General features: G+C 41.1%; 1 protein-coding gene across 7 annotated transcripts in view; it reads right to left on the bottom strand.

The window, feature by feature from the left end:
- Positions 1-2,651: 2,651 nt before the first annotated feature.
- LOC125173418 (serine protease 58-like) overlaps positions 2,652-17,672 on the bottom strand; it is a 141,498-nt gene continuing 126,477 nt past the window's right edge. For 2 of the 7 annotated variants that reach the window (XM_047872535.1, XM_047872539.1), the window contains 6 exons: positions 10,463-10,687; positions 5,582-5,660; positions 4,864-5,044; positions 4,172-4,425; positions 3,424-3,572; positions 2,652-3,057 (listed from right to left, as the gene is read on the bottom strand). In XM_047872535.1, the coding sequence (XP_047728491.1) occupies positions 2,908-3,057; positions 3,424-3,572; positions 4,172-4,425; positions 4,864-5,044; positions 5,582-5,624 (777 nt within the window). In that variant the 5' untranslated portion in view covers positions 5,625-5,660; positions 10,463-10,687 and the 3' untranslated portion in view covers positions 2,652-2,907. The other 5 variants (XM_047872540.1, XM_047872533.1, XM_047872534.1 and 2 more) reach the window with 5 other exon arrangements.

Raw genomic sequence — 17,672 nt, 5'->3', positions numbered from 1 at the left:
AAAAATGTTCAGTAAACAATTACAAATACTCTTGAATCAAATAGAAAAGAAACAGAAAATCTTAGCAAAGATTTATAGAAGATATAAAGACAAACCAAATGGAGATTTTAGAATTTAAAAATATAGTAATTTAGTAATATAGTAATTTAAAATATAGTAATAATAAAAATATATTATTAAGAAGCATGCCCAGCCATGTAGGGCTACATGAGGAAGTACTAGGGTCAGTGAAGAGGCAGGAGGAGCAAGAGGGAAGCATAGGTACAAGTCTTTATTGTGGTTTCTGAAAGAAGGAATGGGTGAGGCAGGGTAGTCAAGTAGAAACAGGTTTAGGATCAAATAGTTGGAATAATTTTAGCAGACTCTGAGCTATCATGGTGATCTCTAGTTGTTCAGTACCTGGACCCAGGGTGATTTAGAGCAGGGGAAACATTGGCTTAGTGTATGAATGTTAAAGGAAGTGGTTGAGGTACAGACCTGGATTGGTTGGTTTGCATATAAAAAGAATGTGGTAGACGGAGTCACTACCTCCAGGAATTAGTTAGCTCTGGGAGGGAAGTCTTTTCCTATCCAGCAAGACTCCTAAGATGTGAAAGTATCATAAATATAGAAAATCAAAACATAATTAAAATAATGAGTTCAATAGCAAAATTGGCAAGCCAGAAGAGTCAGTGAACTTGAAGATAGAGCAATAGAAATGATCAATATGAACAACAGATGTAAAAGAGATATTTTAAAAATGAATGGATCCCCAGGGACCTGTGGGATAGTAACGGAAGATAACGGATTCATGTTATCAAAGTTTCAGGAGAAGAAAAAGAACACTGAGCTGAAAAATATTTGAAGAAATAATGGCTCAAACTTCTCAAACTTGGCGAAGGACATAAACCTACAGATTCAAGAAACTGAATGTACCCCAAACAGAATAAACTTTTAAAGATTCACACACAGACATGTCATAATCAAATCTCTGAAAAGGAAAAACAAAGAAAAACTTTTGAAAGCAGCCAGAGCCAGAGAGAAACAACGCATTCCCAACTGGGGAACAATGAATCAAATGATAGCAGATTTCCCCTCCTTGAAGAACAGAAGGAAGAGGCAAACATTTTCCAAGTTCTGAAAGAAAGACATTGTCAACCCAGAATTTTTTATCCCGTAAAATATATCCTTCAAGAAAGAAGGTGAAGAAACACTGAGAGGCTGTATCACCAGCAGACTTGCTTTAAAAGAATGGCTGAAAAACTATTCAGATAGAAAGGAAATGGCAATGAAAGGATTCTTGGAACATCATGAATGAAAAAGAGATCAGTGGAATTATACAGATTGCATGCTATAGAATATTCTTGAAGTGACAAAATTATAGTGATGGAGACTAGATCAGTGGTTGCAAGGGTTAGGGTCAGGAGAAGGTGTGATTATTATTTAAAAAAATATTTTTTAATGTTTATTTATTTTTGAGAAAGAGAAAGAGGGAGAGAGAGACACACAGCACAACCGGGGGAGGGGCAGAGAGAGAGGGAGACACAGAATCCGAAGCAGGCTCCAGGTTCTGAGCTGTCAGCACAAAGCCAGACATGGGGCTCAAACTCACGGAGTGCGAGATCATGACCTGAGCCGAAGTTGGATGCTTAGCCAACTGAGCCACCCAGATGTCCCAGGAGAAGTGTATTAAAATGTAACACAAAGAAGTTTCTTTCTGGTGATTGGGTGATAGAATAGTTTTGGATCCTGTTTGTGGTAATGGTTACGGAATCTATGCATGCAGTAAGATTTCAAATTTCACCATTCAAAACGAGTGTATGTAAAGAAAGACTGGTGAAATCCAAATAAAATCTGAATTTGATTGAACAGCATTGTACCAATGTGAATTTCCTGGTTTTGGCATTTTATTATGGTTATAGAAAATATTATCATTGGGGCAAGATTGGGTACACAGAAACTCTCTTGTAATATTTTTACAATTTTTTATCCTAAACAATTTCAAAATAAAATGTTATTAGGACCTATATCAATGGTTTTTAAAAATCTGATAATTGATAAAGGTAGGATAAGAACAAGTGAATGCAGGATTTGGAGAAAATCAGCTGAACTGGTATACGATAGATTTTGGTTAGTTCAGTGAGATCATTATTTGCCACACTCCCACTAATCTATACACACAAATGTACATGTGCATACTCGCAAACACACAAGCTCAGTTATATTCACCTAGATTTCAGTATTTCCTTATTATCCTTCTAGCATTCTCTTTCTAGCCATTTACCTTATTTTTCTGTGCTTAGCATTAGGAAAGATCTGTCAGGAGATCTGACCCATTTAATTCCTCTCTGTACCTACTTCTGCTTCAACTCCTAACCCTTTCTGAAACCCTTATAGCTCTTGTTAGCATAAAATTCTAACCTCTATTTCTAACAATTATTTTCCAGCAGCCTACTTAACATTGCAATATTTACTGAGCCTTATTAGGTATGATGGGTATGATGAGAGGACACAGGCCTGACACAGAGGCCTGACTCAGCACTAAGTGGTGTGAAACAAAGGAGACACCCTAAAGCTGCCACATCTCACTGTCACATTTCTGGGACCCATATGTCCTCTGGATGGCAGGGGCTGGAGAAGAACTTCTCCATAAAAGTCTGCAGAAACCATTGCAGGTGAGTAGGAAGTTGGAGGAGAGGAAAAGAGTGGTGAGAAGGTAGCTTATTTAGGAGAACGTTATCCAGCTCAAATCCTTTGGTGATCAGGCTAGGACTGAAAAAGGATAAGAGAACTCAAAATAATAGAAGGAACAGAAAATTTCTTATAGCTAAAGGCTCTATTCCCATCTTGTTCTGAGGCTAAAGGGAAAAGAGGGTCAAGGATGGTAGACCCAGTTCTGAGGCCACTGGGAGAGGGAACAGAGAGAGCTCAGTTGCTGTGGATAACTTTGTGGATCCAGTCTGTATAGCGGGAAACCTTGGTGTAGTAGCCAATATCACCTTTCAAAATACACCCTGCTGACCAAGATAGGATCCCATGGAGCTGATTTTGGCACAGGATTGGGACAGCATCTAATTCCTGTTAGAAAAAGGACAGATGGGTCAGACAGGATAGCCAAAACAAAGATGACCTAGTGCCAAGTCCCTGAGGGGCCCAGAATAGAAAGACTTAGGGGATAAGGACAGGGAGAAATGTCTGGTGGACATCTTGGGCCCCAACTACTTCTAGGCCACATCAGAGTTAGCCATAAAGAAATAAGAACACTCTGAGATGTTTCCACCCTAGCATCTAAGTTCATTCATTATTGGAAGGACACAGTCCTTCCTGGATCCCATATACATTGATCTCTTCTTGAATGTAGAGACAGGAGATTGGAATGGTTGAGGGAAATATGTGGACCCCAAAACAGCCCCAAACTCAAATGGGCAGAGAGAAAAGAGTTACCTTACATGAATGTGTATTCTCCAGAGATGATCCTGCACAGAACATGTTTTCTGTGATTTTAATAGGAATTTGTCTTACAAGGGACTCTTGGCAGTCATCATTAGAAAACCAAAAGACAGTCTGGTTTATCTGGATATCAGGTTCTGGGTCTGAGCACATGAGTGTGCACACACGCGCACACACAAACACAGAGGGAGAGAGACAGAAGAGGCTTTGTTTCTCTTTGATCCTTCACGTATTCATCTTTCTTTCTTCTCCCCTTCCCTCCCTCTTTTCTGTTATTAATCTCTCCATCATTCAGTGAATCATCATTCAGAAAAAGCCAACATGAAAAGGAACCAGAGAGGAAGAAAAAATAATGAAATGAATAAACCAAGTCTGGTCCCAGTGTTGTAAAACTGCATGCCTTGGGCTTGTGTGTACATGCTTTTATTTGTGAATGCTTGTCTATAAGTTACTAATGAATGAGCCACACTCAGCATCACCAGTAGGATTACCTGCCAATCTCTTCCTCACCCAGACACCCTTTCACCCTCACCTGGGTGATGAAGCAAGAACACTGGATTCCTTTAACAGCTACGTTACCAATTGGGGCCTCAATTTCCAAATGAATAAAACTAGAGGTTGAGATATTAGAAGTTCTCAGGGCTCTTCCAGCTCTCATAATCTATAATAATAGTTATATGATAATCCTCTTTGTGTGGGTATGCAAGGAGCACTAAGGGTCTGTCTTGGGAGGGTTACTCACTGAAATTTCTCCATTCCCAGCCCCAGCCAGAGACAGTGCACTTTTCCCCTCTTCTGTCATTCGTGGTGTTGGGTAGAACCAACAGCTTGACCTGATCCTTGAGCTCTACGGGATGATTCAGCTTGATGAGCATGAGGTCATGCTCAGCAGAATCCCGGGTAAAGTCTGGGTGTTGGACAATAAATGTGGGTCTTAAGTTCCCCATCTTGTTTTGAAAATTCTCTTTTGAAGCCGCAACGTTTATCTCAAGAAATCTGGAAAAGGCCATGAAGGATTAGTAGAAGAAGGAGATATTTTCCTATTGTTCAACTTGTATCTTTTCTACCCCAACTTGCTTTGTGACTTTGCATGAGTTCCTTCCATAACTTGGCAAGACCTCCATCTCCTTGTCTGGCAAATGAGCAATTGCTACTGCAGTTCTATAATTCTTTGATCTGTACCACATTGTATATAGGCTTTTTATCCCAATGGATTCATCCCCTAGTCCTCGGCTTCCCCAGATCCCTCAGTCTACATCATCCCACCCAAAATTCGAACTCATAACCACCTACATCTACTTCCTGCCTCCTTCCAATAACTTCTCAGGCTTGAGAGCCCCTGGGCAAGTCTCTTCAGGGCTGAGCCTCAGTACCCCTTTAACAATCTCAGTGACTAAGGGGGACCACTTTTCCCTCTAGGATTCCATTACTCACGGTAAGAAGCAGTGGGCTGCAGTGAGAACCCACTGTTTGTGGATCAGGGTCCCCAAACAAGGCTCATATTCTGAGTTCAGGAAAACCAGAAAGGTTGGTGCAGTTTCTATGCTCATCTGGTTGAACTGCTGGGCTAATTTTACTTGTGTTGGTGTTGGTATTACAATTATTGTTGTTACCACTGTCAGATAAGGGAAAGGAGAGCAGAATTTTAGAGACAGGTGCAGACATTCCAGAGGATAGAAGTTTGGAATATTTTATGTGGAAGTGCTTTGAAACGGTCAATGTGTTACTGATATAGGAGGTGTTATTGGACCATTCAGGGTCCTTCTGCTAATTTTCCCTTAGGCTTTCCTCTGAATTTATATACTCCTTATTCACTCCTCTTCTCCTTCCTTCCTTCTTCTTGATACCTCTCTATTTTCTTCAAGCTTTCTTCCTAGCTATATAGCAAAATCACATTCTTTTGCCAAGACCCACCATCCTTTGTGTCAAGTCTTATTATCTCAGTCTGAATCTTCTCATGCACCCATGGAGCCAGAGGAAAATCAGTGGGCTCTAGATATCTCTGAGTGTTCTAGGAAACTTCTAATCACTGGGTTCCTAAATTCTTATCTAAGTAATGTACTCTCTACCCACCTTATCTAGACCCATTTCCTACACTTTCCTCCAATATGACCTTTTCAAAATTTAAGCCAAAATAGAAACCTGCACTCACCAGTCACTGTCAGAATGCTGAAGACTAGAAAGAGGCGGTTCATATCTGTGATCTCCGTGCTCTCTTGCAGTAAGAAGATCTGGGAAGGGAGTGAACTATAACAAACCTGGTCTCCTGGAAGCTTTGCAAAGGGAGAAATATCAAAGAGGTATAGGGACATCCAAGGGAGCAAAGTTCGCTCAACCAAGGTAGTATGCCACCAAAGGGAGGAAAGAGAGCCAGGCCAGATCCTATCTCTCTAGAGTGTCTGTCCTCCCATTGTAGCATGTGAAATTTCTCCAAGGTGAAATGCCTGACCACTGAGGGATGGCCTATAAACCAAGAGCTTTGCTATACTTTATTAGCAAAGAGAAATCTCAACTGGCCAGTTGTGTCTGCCTTATTCCACTGTCTCCCATAATACTTCAGCTCCCTGGTTCCCTTACATTTACTTGCCTGTCCTTAGTGTGGCTGATCTTCACCTCTCTGTGTGACATTCACTAGCCCTCAACTTTCAAATAAACTCCCTCCTCTCTGAGCTACAGATCCCCCTCACCTAACAAGCTGAGTCTTCCCCCATGTCACATTGACTCTTGCCCTAATGTCACACTGGCTCCACCCCATGGCATCCTCTCATGTCACATTGTCCCCATACTATGTCATCCTCCCTCTAACCCCTAGATACCACTGGCCTCTCCCTGAAACTTTGCAGAGCCAAGTAGAGACAGGCAGGGCTCAATATGGAGTTCCCTTGGAATAGAGTCAAAGGGATACCAAAAAAGAATGTATCAGTTGGTTTTTGCTGCATAGAAATTTTCTTAAAACTTAGTGGCTTAAAATGGTAGTCAATTATTTGTTCACAATTCTGTGGGTTGCCAATTTGGGATGGGCTTAGCTGGGAAGTTCTCTCAGCAGGACTCATTGATGCGTCTGTGATCAGCTGGCCATCAATGGTCCCACAAACATGTCTAGTGGTTGGCTGGCTGTCGGCTTTAGAGTGATGAGAGTAACAAGGCCATGTGCCTATCATCCAACAAGCTAGTCCAAGATCATCTATATGATAGCAGTTGCAAGGTTCCATAGATCAGAAAAATGGTAAACCCCAATGCTCAAATGTTCAAGCGTGTGCATTATCACATTTGCTAATGTCCTGCAGGCCAAATCAAGTTGCGTGGCCAACTCAGATTCACAGGGTAGAAAAGAGTCCACTGTTTGATGGGAAAATCTGTAAAATCGTATTACGAGGGCACAGATAGAAGAAGGGGATTAGTTTTTGGCCATTTTTTCTTGCCATTTTATTGTGTAAATTTTCAAACATACAAAAAATTTGAAAGCACTGTACCATGAAGACTGCATGCCCACCACCTATTTTCTTCAGCTAACACTTTACTATATTTGTGTTATTACATAGCTATCCATCTATAGTTATGGCTTTTGTTACCATCTACCACATACAGTCAACCAGCTCATCACCTGCAATCTGGCTTCATCTCCCACCTCTCTGACAGCAACTCCTTTTCTCACAGCTGCTTCCCTCACCATATAAGTCCTGAGTTGCTGTAATAGCTTTTAAACTGGACTTCCTTAACAAGCTCTCTCTTTCTCTATCCAGTTTGCCAGATTGATTTTTTTTTCATTTGTTGTACTCTTGCTTAAAAGCTTGCTGTGGTTCCTAGTGCCCATTATTTCATGTCTAAACTCCTTTGCTTTGCTGCCAAGGCCCTCAGTAATCTGGTATTAATCCATAACTGTAGGAATATGACATAATGGGCAGAGTCAGAGTTCCTTGGCAATCTCAAAAGTAGCCTGTGTCCCTGAGAGATCTGCTGGTAAATTTCTCATCTCTCTCTGACCAACTTTAAAATTGGCTGTAATCAACGGCTTTTAGGCCTTTTAGCTTGGCCCCACCTGAACATCTCCCATCAGCACCCCATAAAAATCAGTTTCTGCTCTGACCTGGATATCTTCTTCTCCTTGGCTCTTGGTCAAAATCCCTGGACTTTCATTCTTCTATGGTCTCTGTGTCCCTACTGGTGAGCAAGGACTGGCTCCTCCCCCTGGCATTTTGTCAAACAGTGGCCTTGTTTTGAATATATTCTTCTGATTGGCTATTAGTCCTTCTATCCTTGCTGGGTTCATACAAGAAAGGATTTCCATCCATCCTCTGATATGACTATACCCCTCACTACACTGAAGAGTAGACTTTACTCCCTATCTGTGCTAATTCCTGTCTGGTACCCACTGAGCTCCACTTATTCAGACTAGGTTTTAAGAGGCCCTCAGATTCCAGTTTGTGTCCACTGTCCCTCTCACCAAAGTGTTCCCTGGTACATTATTTTTCTCTCTTATGTACTATAGACTTTTCACTCTGGGCCAGGTAGTTTCTTCAGTGTTATTTTTAATTTTTTTTTTTAATTTAATGTTTATTTACTTTTGAGAAAGAGAGAGAGATGGGGGGGGGGGGTGATGGGCAGAGAGAGAGAGGGAAACACAGAATCCGAAGCAGGCTCCAGGCTCTGAGCTGTCAGCACAGAGCCTGACATGGGGCTCGAACTCACAAGGTGCAAGATCGTGACCTGATCCAGTCAGAGACTCAACCAACTGAGCCACCCAGGTGCCCCTCTTTGGTATTCTTCACACTGATCATTTTCCTACATGCTTCCTTTCATTCTTTGGCTCACTGTACAGACACATTTGGGGGCATCTACCCAACCCCACTTCTTGTTAGGGAGTCTGCTCTTGCCCACAACCCTTGCTAAGTGACTCAAGCTTGGATATCAAAGGGTCAGAATCTGGAGACACCTCAGAGACACCTCCTGGATCAATGTAGCTCTACTTCAGTGCCCAAACCCAGTTCTGCCTAACCTGGGTCTGACCTTTCCACATTCATAGCTCATCCCATCCTCACATGCTTCTGGATGGTCTCAGACTTAAGAAGTTCCATTTACCTGGACATACACTTTCTTGGGATGAATGAGTGAATACCACCTATCTCCTGACTTACAACTCCCAATAGGCTTCCACACTGACCTGACCTAAAGATAATCTAAGCTCCCTGGCTTGCCTCGGGTCACTTCCTTGAGTGTTAATGGGAAAAGCATTTCCAGATTATGGTCTTTGATCCCAAGGATCAGGTACTTGACACCATTGGCATGAGATTAAATCTTTTTTCTTTTAAAAGTTAATATAATGACATACAATAAATTGCACATATTTAAAATGTACAATTTGGTCATTCCTGAAAGATTTCTTAAGCCCTTCTGTGATTCCTCCTCTTTCCCTCCAACCCACCACACTATCACCAGGCAACCACTAATCTCTTTCTGTTACTATAGATTAATTTATATTTTCTAGAATATTGGATAAATAGAATCATTACAGCACAGTCTTTTTTGATCTGGCTACTTTCACTCAGTGTAATTAGTTTGGATTCATACATATGGTTGTGTGACTCTAGAGTTCACTTATTTTCACTGCTGAGTAGTATTCCATTGTATTGATATACCAAAATTTGTTTACCTGTTGATGGATATTTGGGTTGTTTGCAGTTTTGCATTATACAATTAAAGTATCTGTGAACACATAATATATGTGGGTCTTTATGTAAGCATATATGTGCATATGTGTCTTTATGTAAACAAATGCTTCCTCTTCTCTTGGGTAAATAAATAGAGGCAAAATAGATGGATCATATATAGTAAGTGTACATTTAACTTTTAAAGAAACCGCCAAATTGTTTTTCAATATTTTACATTCTCACCAGAGGTGAAAGAGTTCCAGTTACTCTTTATCTTCACCAGTACTTGGTATGTTCAGTCTATTTTTGAAAAAAATTTAATTGAGATATAATTGATATATAACATTGTATTAATTTTAAGTGTATAGTGTGTTCAGTCTTTTTAATTTCAGCTATTCTCCTGTGAAATAGTGTTTCATTTCCTTATGACTAATGATTTTGAACATATTTTCATGTGCTTATTTGTCATCCATATATCCTCTTTGATAAAGAGTCTGTTCAAATCTTTTGCCCATTTTAAAATTGGATTGTTTCATTCCTTATAATTGAGATGTGAAAGGTTTTTAATATATTCTGGATAGGAGTCCTGCAATACTTCCAACAGCTGGAAGAATGAACTCCTGTAGATCTATCCACATGCTTCTTCTCTAGACCTGCTTGTTCCCAATTTTTGAATCTTTCTTCCAAACCCCTGACTAAGCAGATACACTATTCATCACATGAATCTTATATTTTAGGCTACTTTTCTTTCCATATAATATAGATGACCAGGTGTACCACTAAAGCTCTTCCAATTACTGCTACCTTCTAGGGCCATCTTTGAATGAGGATTATAATATAGTGGCTCATTTCTTGCTTCACCATATACCAAGCTGATCTATCTGTGTATCAAAACAGGTTTTTTTCTTTTCCATGAAGTGATCATAGGGACTTGCCTGTCCTCCTTTCTACCGTTCCCCATCTCCCAAAAAAACCACATGAGTGTAACCTGAGAGAAAGGCAATGGTGCCATAGAGGTGAATGAACCAGAAGTCTAAGCCACCTACATATGCAGCTAACTTGACCTCTGACCCTGCTCATGACTAACCCTAAATGTACAATTTCCGTCTCACTATGGACTTCTATTGGGCTCACATGACCTTATGACTTAGTGGATCTGACAGAACACACCTTGTAATGAACAGTTCTTGCTGCATAGCCACTGTATGTCCCCAGATCAGGTGTTCTGTCTATACCAGGGCCTAGTAGCACATCAGGAACCATACTTTTAATGATGTCTGCTGTAGATGGTATAACATTGTTCCAGAACTCTAAAGTATACATAGTGATTCTCTTACTAGGGCTTGCTGTAAATTCTATAAAATGTCTTTTCCCATCACAGATACCTCTTATAGCATAGATCTGCCAGGAAGTATAGCTTAAGGTCTCTCATGAAGTTATAGGCAAGATGCTGTCCAGGGCTGCAGTCATCTGAAGGCTTGACTGGGGCTGGAGGATCTGCTTCTGACATGGCTCATTCACATGGCTTTTGACAGAAAGCCTAGATCCTTTCCACATGAATCTCTCTGAAAGGGATGCTTCAGTGTCCTTATCGTATGGTACCTGACCTCCTTCACAGTAAGTGATCCAAGAGAGAACAAGGAATAAAGCTGTAATGTCTTAGAAGACACATACTATCACATCTGCAATATTTTATTTGTTAGAATTAAGTCACTAATGCCAGCCCACACTCAAGGGAACAGGCATTAAGCTCTCTTGAAGGAAGAAATATCAAAGAATTTGTGGGCATATTTAAAACCACCACACATGGTACCTTCAGTATAGTGGATCATAGTGATATGCAGAATGCCCAGGCAGTCCAGGTTCCTTGGGTTATATTATGACAGAGGGTGAAAGATTTAACCCTTGTCAGGAGTGTAAATGTCTCTGTCATTCATATATTTCTGGTCCCATTCCTTGATAGCAATAGAAATGAATGTATTTGCTAATCAATGCAAGGTACCAGAGGCTGGAACCTCTGTTCCAGCAGAGATTACATCTGGCATGGCAACTGCAATCAGGGCAACTATATGGCTGACTTTATTATTCCTTAGGATCAGACATTTTTTAAGGGCCAGACTGGTGAATTAAATGGGGATAAATGAGGGCCAGTATTCTTTAGGTCTTAAACGGTAGCATAAAACTCTGCCATTCCCTCAGGACATGATATTGTTTTTAGTTACTATCATGTGAAGGTGCAAATCAGTTTCAGATATTTCACTTTGTCTTCCCCACTAATACAACTTTTATCCCACAGTGCAAGAAATCATGGGGTGCCTGGCTGGCTCAGTCAGTTAAATGTCTGACTTTGGCTCAGGTCATTATCTCACGGTTCATGAGTTCAAGCCCCACATTGGGTTCTGTGCTAGCAGCTCAAATCCTGGAGGTTGCTTCCGATTCTGTCTCCCTCTCTCTCTGCCCCTCCCCTGCTCATGCTTTGTCCCTCAAAAATAAACATTAAAAAAAATTTTTAAAGGAAAAAAAAGAATAAACATTAAAAAAAGGAAAGGAAATCAATGTGGAGGTTCTGCCAGTTACCATGTATTCTATTCCAATTATACACTGGAGAACCAGAGAACTTATTCTTTCTCACTTTAGTTTTCTCCATAGCATTTATCACCATCCACTAATAGTACTTTATTAAGTATAACTTAATATACTTAATTCATTATACTTAATATACTTATTCATCTTATTTATTATCTGTCTCCCCAATGAATCTAATTTCCATAAGGACAGGCATTTTTTTCTTTGTTAAAAAACTGATTTATTTCCAATGCCTACAAAATGTCTAACACATCACAAAAACATAGTTCTAGCATATAGCAGGCATTCAGTAGATATTTGTTAAATGAAAGATTATATAGTGCCTCTCAACATAAGTTCATTACTGTTATTGTTATAATTGCCCTAAGATTGATTTTTCCGTCTCTCCCAGCAAGTACGAATTCAAGTGTGGAATGTTCACTCTGGAGCAAATTAGGGAAAGGTTTCTATAAGTGGATCAGAGATGACTGATGGCACTAAATGTCCCACAGAACAATGTATGTACTGGTGGTGGACTGAGAGGTGGAAGGCAGCCCGTGAGGGACACCACTCCAGGGTTCTCAGTACTTTCGCTCTCTCTCTCCTCTCCTAATGTGAACTGAAGTACATATATTTAATCTCTCACATTTTCCAGTAGTAATTGTTGGTGTTTTGGGCCTCTTAAAATGGCATTTCTTGTTTTTAAAGCATTGAATCATAAAATATTTAAATATTTTCAGGCTTTCTCTTGAAAATTTGGAATATATGGCTATTGACATATTTACTGGTGCTTAGCAGTGTACCCTCATATTAAATGGGCATGTGCTTTCCTATTTCATCACAGTCTTCACCACTCTTCATTGCCTTTTTCACTTGAAGGCTAAGTGAAAGTTGTCATTCACCGGTTGCGGCAAGATGGCGGCTTAGGAGGACGCTGGGCTCACCGCACGTCCTGCTGATCACTTAGATTCCATCTACACCTGCCTAAATAACCCAGAAAACCGCCAGAGGATTAGCAGAACAGAGTCGCCGGAGCCAAACGCAGACGAGAGGCCCACGGAAGAGGGTAGGAAGGGCGGCGAGGCGGTGTGCGCTCCACGGACTGGCGGGAGGGAGCCGGGGCGGAGGGGCGGCTCGCCGGCCAAGCAGAGCCCCCGAGTGGGGCTTGCAAAAGCGGAGGGGCCGGGCGGACTGTGTTCCGACAGCAAGCGCGACTTAGCGTCTGGGAGGACATAAGTTAGCAGCTCTGCTCTGAAAGCGGGAAGGCTGGAGGACAAAGGGAGGGAGAGCTGCTGAGCCCCCTGACAACAGAGCTCAGTTTGGTGGGGAACAAAGGCGCTCGCCAGCGCCATCTCCCCCGCCCATCCCCCAGCCGAAATCCCAAAGAGAACCGGTTCCTGCCAGGGAACTTGCTCGCTCCGCGCAAACACCCAACTCTGCGCTTCTGCGGAGCCAAACCTCCGGCAGCGGATCTGACTCCCTCCCGCTGCCACAGGGCCCCTCCTGAAGTGGATCACCTAAGGAGAAGCGATCTAAGCCTGCCCCTCCTGCCCCCGAGCACCTTGCCTACCCACCCCAGCTAATACGCCAGATCCCCAGCATCACAAGCCTGGCAGGGTGCAAGTAGCCCAGACGAGCCACACCACCCCACAGTGAATCCCGCCCCTAGGAGAGGGGAAGAGAAGGCACACACCAGTCTGACTGTGGCCCCAGCGGTGGGCTGGGGGCAGACATCAGGTCTGACTGCGGCCCCGCCCACCAACTCCAGGTATACACCACAGCACAGGGGAAGTGCCCTGCAGGTCCTCACCACGCCAGGGACTATCCAAAATGACCAAGCGGAAGAACTCCCCTCAGAAGAATCTCCAGGAAATAACAACAGCTAATGAGCTGATCAAAAAGGATTTAAATAATATAACAGAAAGTGAATTTAGAATAATAGTCATAAAATTAATCGCTGGGCTTGAAAACAGTATACAGGACAGCAGAGAATCTCTTGCTACAGAGATCAAGGGACTAAGGAACAGTCACGAGGAGCTGAAAAACGCTTTAAACGAAATGCATAACAAAATGGAAACCACCACAGCTCGGCTTGAAGAGGCAGAGGAGAGAATAGGTGAACTAGAAGATAAAGTTATGGAAAAAGAGGAAGCTGAGAAAAAGAGAGATAAAAAAATCCAGGAGTATGAGGGGAAAATTAGAGAATTAAGTGATACACTAAAAAGAAATAATATACGCATAATTGGTATCCCAGAGGAGGAAGAGAGAGGGAAAGGTGCTGAAGGGGTACTTGAAGAAATCATAGCTGAGAACTTCCCTGAACTGGGGAAGGAAAAAGGCATTGAAATCCAAGAGGCACAGAGAACTCCCTTCAGACGTAACTTGAATCGATCTTCTGCACGACATATCATAGTGAAACTGGCAAAATACAAGGATAAAGAGAATATTCTGAAAGCAGCAAGGGGTAAACGTGCCCTCACATATAAAGGGAGACCTATAAGACTCGTGACTGATCTCTCTTTTGAAACTTGGCAGGCCAGAAAGAATTGGCAAGAGATTTTCAGGGTGCTAGACAGAAAAAATATGCAGCCAAGAATCCTTTATCCAGCAAGTCTGTCATTTAGAATAGAAGGAGAGATAAAGGTCTTCCCAAACAAACAAAAACTGAAGGAATTTGTCACCACTAAACCAGCCCTACAAGAGATCCTAAGGGGGACCCTGTGAGACAAAGTCCCAGAGACATCACTATAAGCATAAAACATACAGACATCACAATGACGCTAAACCCGTATCTTTCTATAATAACACTGAATGTAAATGGATTAAATGCGCCAACCAAAAGACATAGGGTATCAGAATGGATAAAAAAACAAGACCCATCTATTTGCTGTCTACAAGAGACTCATTTTAGACCTGAGGACACCTTTAGATTGAGAGTGAGGGGATGGAGAACTATTTATCATGCGACTGGAAGCCAAAAGAAAGCTGGAGTAGCCATACTTATATCAGACAAACTAGACTTTAAATTAAAGGCTGTAACAAGAGATGAAGAAGGACATTATATAATAGTTACAGGGTCTATCCATCAGGAAGAGCTAACAATTATCAATGTCTATGCACCGAATACCGGAGCCCCCAAATATATAAAACAATTACTCATAAACATAAGCAACCTTATTGATAAGAATGTGGTAATTGCAGGGGACTTTAATACACCACTTACAGAAATGGATAGATCAACTAGACACACGGTCAATAAAGAAACAAGGGCCCTGAATGAGACATTGGATGAGATGGACTTGACAGATATATTTAGAACTCTGCATCCCAAAGCAACAGAATATACTTTCTTCTCGAGTGCACATGGAACATTCTCCAAGATAGATCATATACTGGGTCACAAAACAGCCCTTCATAAGTTTACAAGAATTGAAATTATACCATGCTTACTTTCAGACCACAATGCCATGAAGCTTGAAATCAACCACAGGAAAAAGTCTGGAAAACCTCCAAAAGCATGGAGGTTAAAGAACACCCTACTAACGAATGAGTGGGTCAACCAGGCAATTAGAGAAGAAATTAAAAAATATATGGAAACAAACGAAAATGAAAATACAACAATCCAAACGCTTTGGGACGCAGCAAAGGCAGTCCTGAGAGGAAAATACATTGCAATCCAGGCCTATCTCAAGAAACAAGAAAAATCCCAAATACAAAATCTAACAGCACACCTAAAGGAACTAGAAGCAGAACAGCAAAGGCAGCCTAAGCCCAGCAGAAGAAGAGAAATAATAAAGATCAGAGCAGAAATAAACAATATAGAAACTAAAAAAACTGTAGAGCAGATCAACGAAACCAAGAGTTGGTTTTTTGAAAAAATAAACAAAATTGACAAACCTCTAGCCAGGCTTCTCAAAAAGAAAAGGGAGATGACCCAAATAGATAAAATCATGAATGAAAATGGAACTATTACAACCAATCCCTCAGAGATACAAACAATTATCAGGGAATACTATGAAAACTTATATGCCAACAAATTGGACAACCTGGAAGAAATGGACGAATTCCTGAACACCCACACGCTTCCAAAACTCAATCAGGAGGAAATAGAAAGCTTGAACAGACCCATAACCAGCGAAGAAATTGAATCGGTTATCAAAAATCTCCCAACAAATAAGAGTCCAGGACCAGATGGCTTCCCAGGGGAGTTCTACCAGACGTTTAAAGCAGAGATAATACCTATCCTTCTCAAGCTATTCCAAGAAATAGAAAGGGAAGGAAAACTTCCAGACTCATTCTATGAAGCCAGTATTACTTTGATTCCTAAACCAGACAGAGACCCAGTAAAAAAAGAGAACTACAGGCCAATATCCCTGATGAATATGGATGCAAAAATTCTCAATAAGATACTAGCAAATCGAATTCAACGGCATATAAAAAGAATTATTCACCATGATCAAGTGGGATTCATTCCTGGGATGCAGGGCTGGTTCAACATTCGCAAATCAATCAACGTGATACATCACATTAACAAAAAAAGAGAGAAGAACCATATGATCCTGTCAATCGATGCACAAAAGGCCTTCGACAAAATCCAGCACCCTTTCTTAATAAAAACCCTTGAGAAAGTCGGGATAGAAGGAACATACTTAAAGATCATAAAAGCCATTTATGAAAAGCCCACAGCTAACATCATCCTCAACGGGGAAAAACTGAAAGCTTTTTCCCTGAGATCAGGAACACGACAAGGATGCCCACTCTCACCGCTGCTGTTTAACATAGTGCTGGAAGTTCTAGCATCAGCAATCAGACAACAAAAGGAAATCAAAGGCATCAAAATTGGCCAAGATGAAGTCAAGCTTTCGCTTTTTGCAGATGACATGATATTATACATGGAAAATCCGATAGACTCCACCAAAAGTCTGCTAGAACTGATACAGGAATTCAGCAAAGTTGCAGGCTACAAAATCAATGTACAGAAATCAGTTGCATTCTTATACACTAACAATGAAGCAACAGAAAGACAAATAAAGAAACTGATCCCATTCACAATTGCACCAAGAAGCATAAAATACCTAGGAATAAATCTAACCAAAGATGTAAAGGATCTGTATGCTGAAAACTATAGAAAGCTTCTGAAGGAAATTGAAGAAGATTTAAAGAAATGGAAAGACATTCCCTGCTCATGGATTGGAAAAATAAATATTGTCAAAATGTCAATACTACCCAAAGCTATCTACACATTCAATGCAATCCCAATCAAAATTGCACCAGCATTCTTCTCGAAACTAGAACAAGCAATCCTAAAATTCATATGGAACCACAAAAGGCCCCGAATAGCCAAAGGAATTTTGAAGAAGAAGACCAAAGCAGGAGGCATCACAATCCCAGACTTTAGCCTCTACTACAAAGCTGTCATCATCAAGACAGCATGGTATTGGCACCAAAACAGACACATAGACCAATGGAATAGAATAGAAACCCCAGAACTAGACCCACAAACGTATGGCCAACTCATCTTTGACAAAGCAGGAAAGAACATCCAATGGAAAAAAGACAGCCTCTTTAACAAATGGTGCTGGGAGAACTGGACAGCAACATGCAGAAGGTTGAAACTAGACCACTTTCTCACACCATTCACAAAAATAAACTCAAAATGGATAAAGGACCTAAATGTGAGACAGGAAACCATCAAAACCTTAGAGGAGAAAGCAGGAAAAGACCTCTCTGACCTCAGCCGTAGCAATCTCTTACTCGACACATCCCCAAAGGCAAGGGAATTAAAAGCAAAAGTGAATTACTGGGACCTTATGAAGATAAAAAGCTTCTGCACAGCAAAGGAAACAACCAACAAAACTAAAAGGCAACCAACGGAATGGGAAAAGATATTTGCAAATGACATATCGGACAAAGGGCTAGTATCCAAAATCTATAAAGAGCTCACCAAACTCCACACCCGAAAAACAAATAACCCAGTGAAGAAATGGGCAGAAAACATGAATAGACACTTCTCTAAAGAAGACATCCGGA

Source organism: Prionailurus viverrinus, chromosome C1, assembly GCF_022837055.1.
Source record: "Prionailurus viverrinus isolate Anna chromosome C1, UM_Priviv_1.0, whole genome shotgun sequence".
NCBI lineage: Eukaryota > Metazoa > Chordata > Mammalia > Carnivora > Felidae > Prionailurus > Prionailurus viverrinus.
Note: the sequence above shows the minus strand (reverse complement) of the source record. Positions and strands in the feature narration are given on the sequence as shown.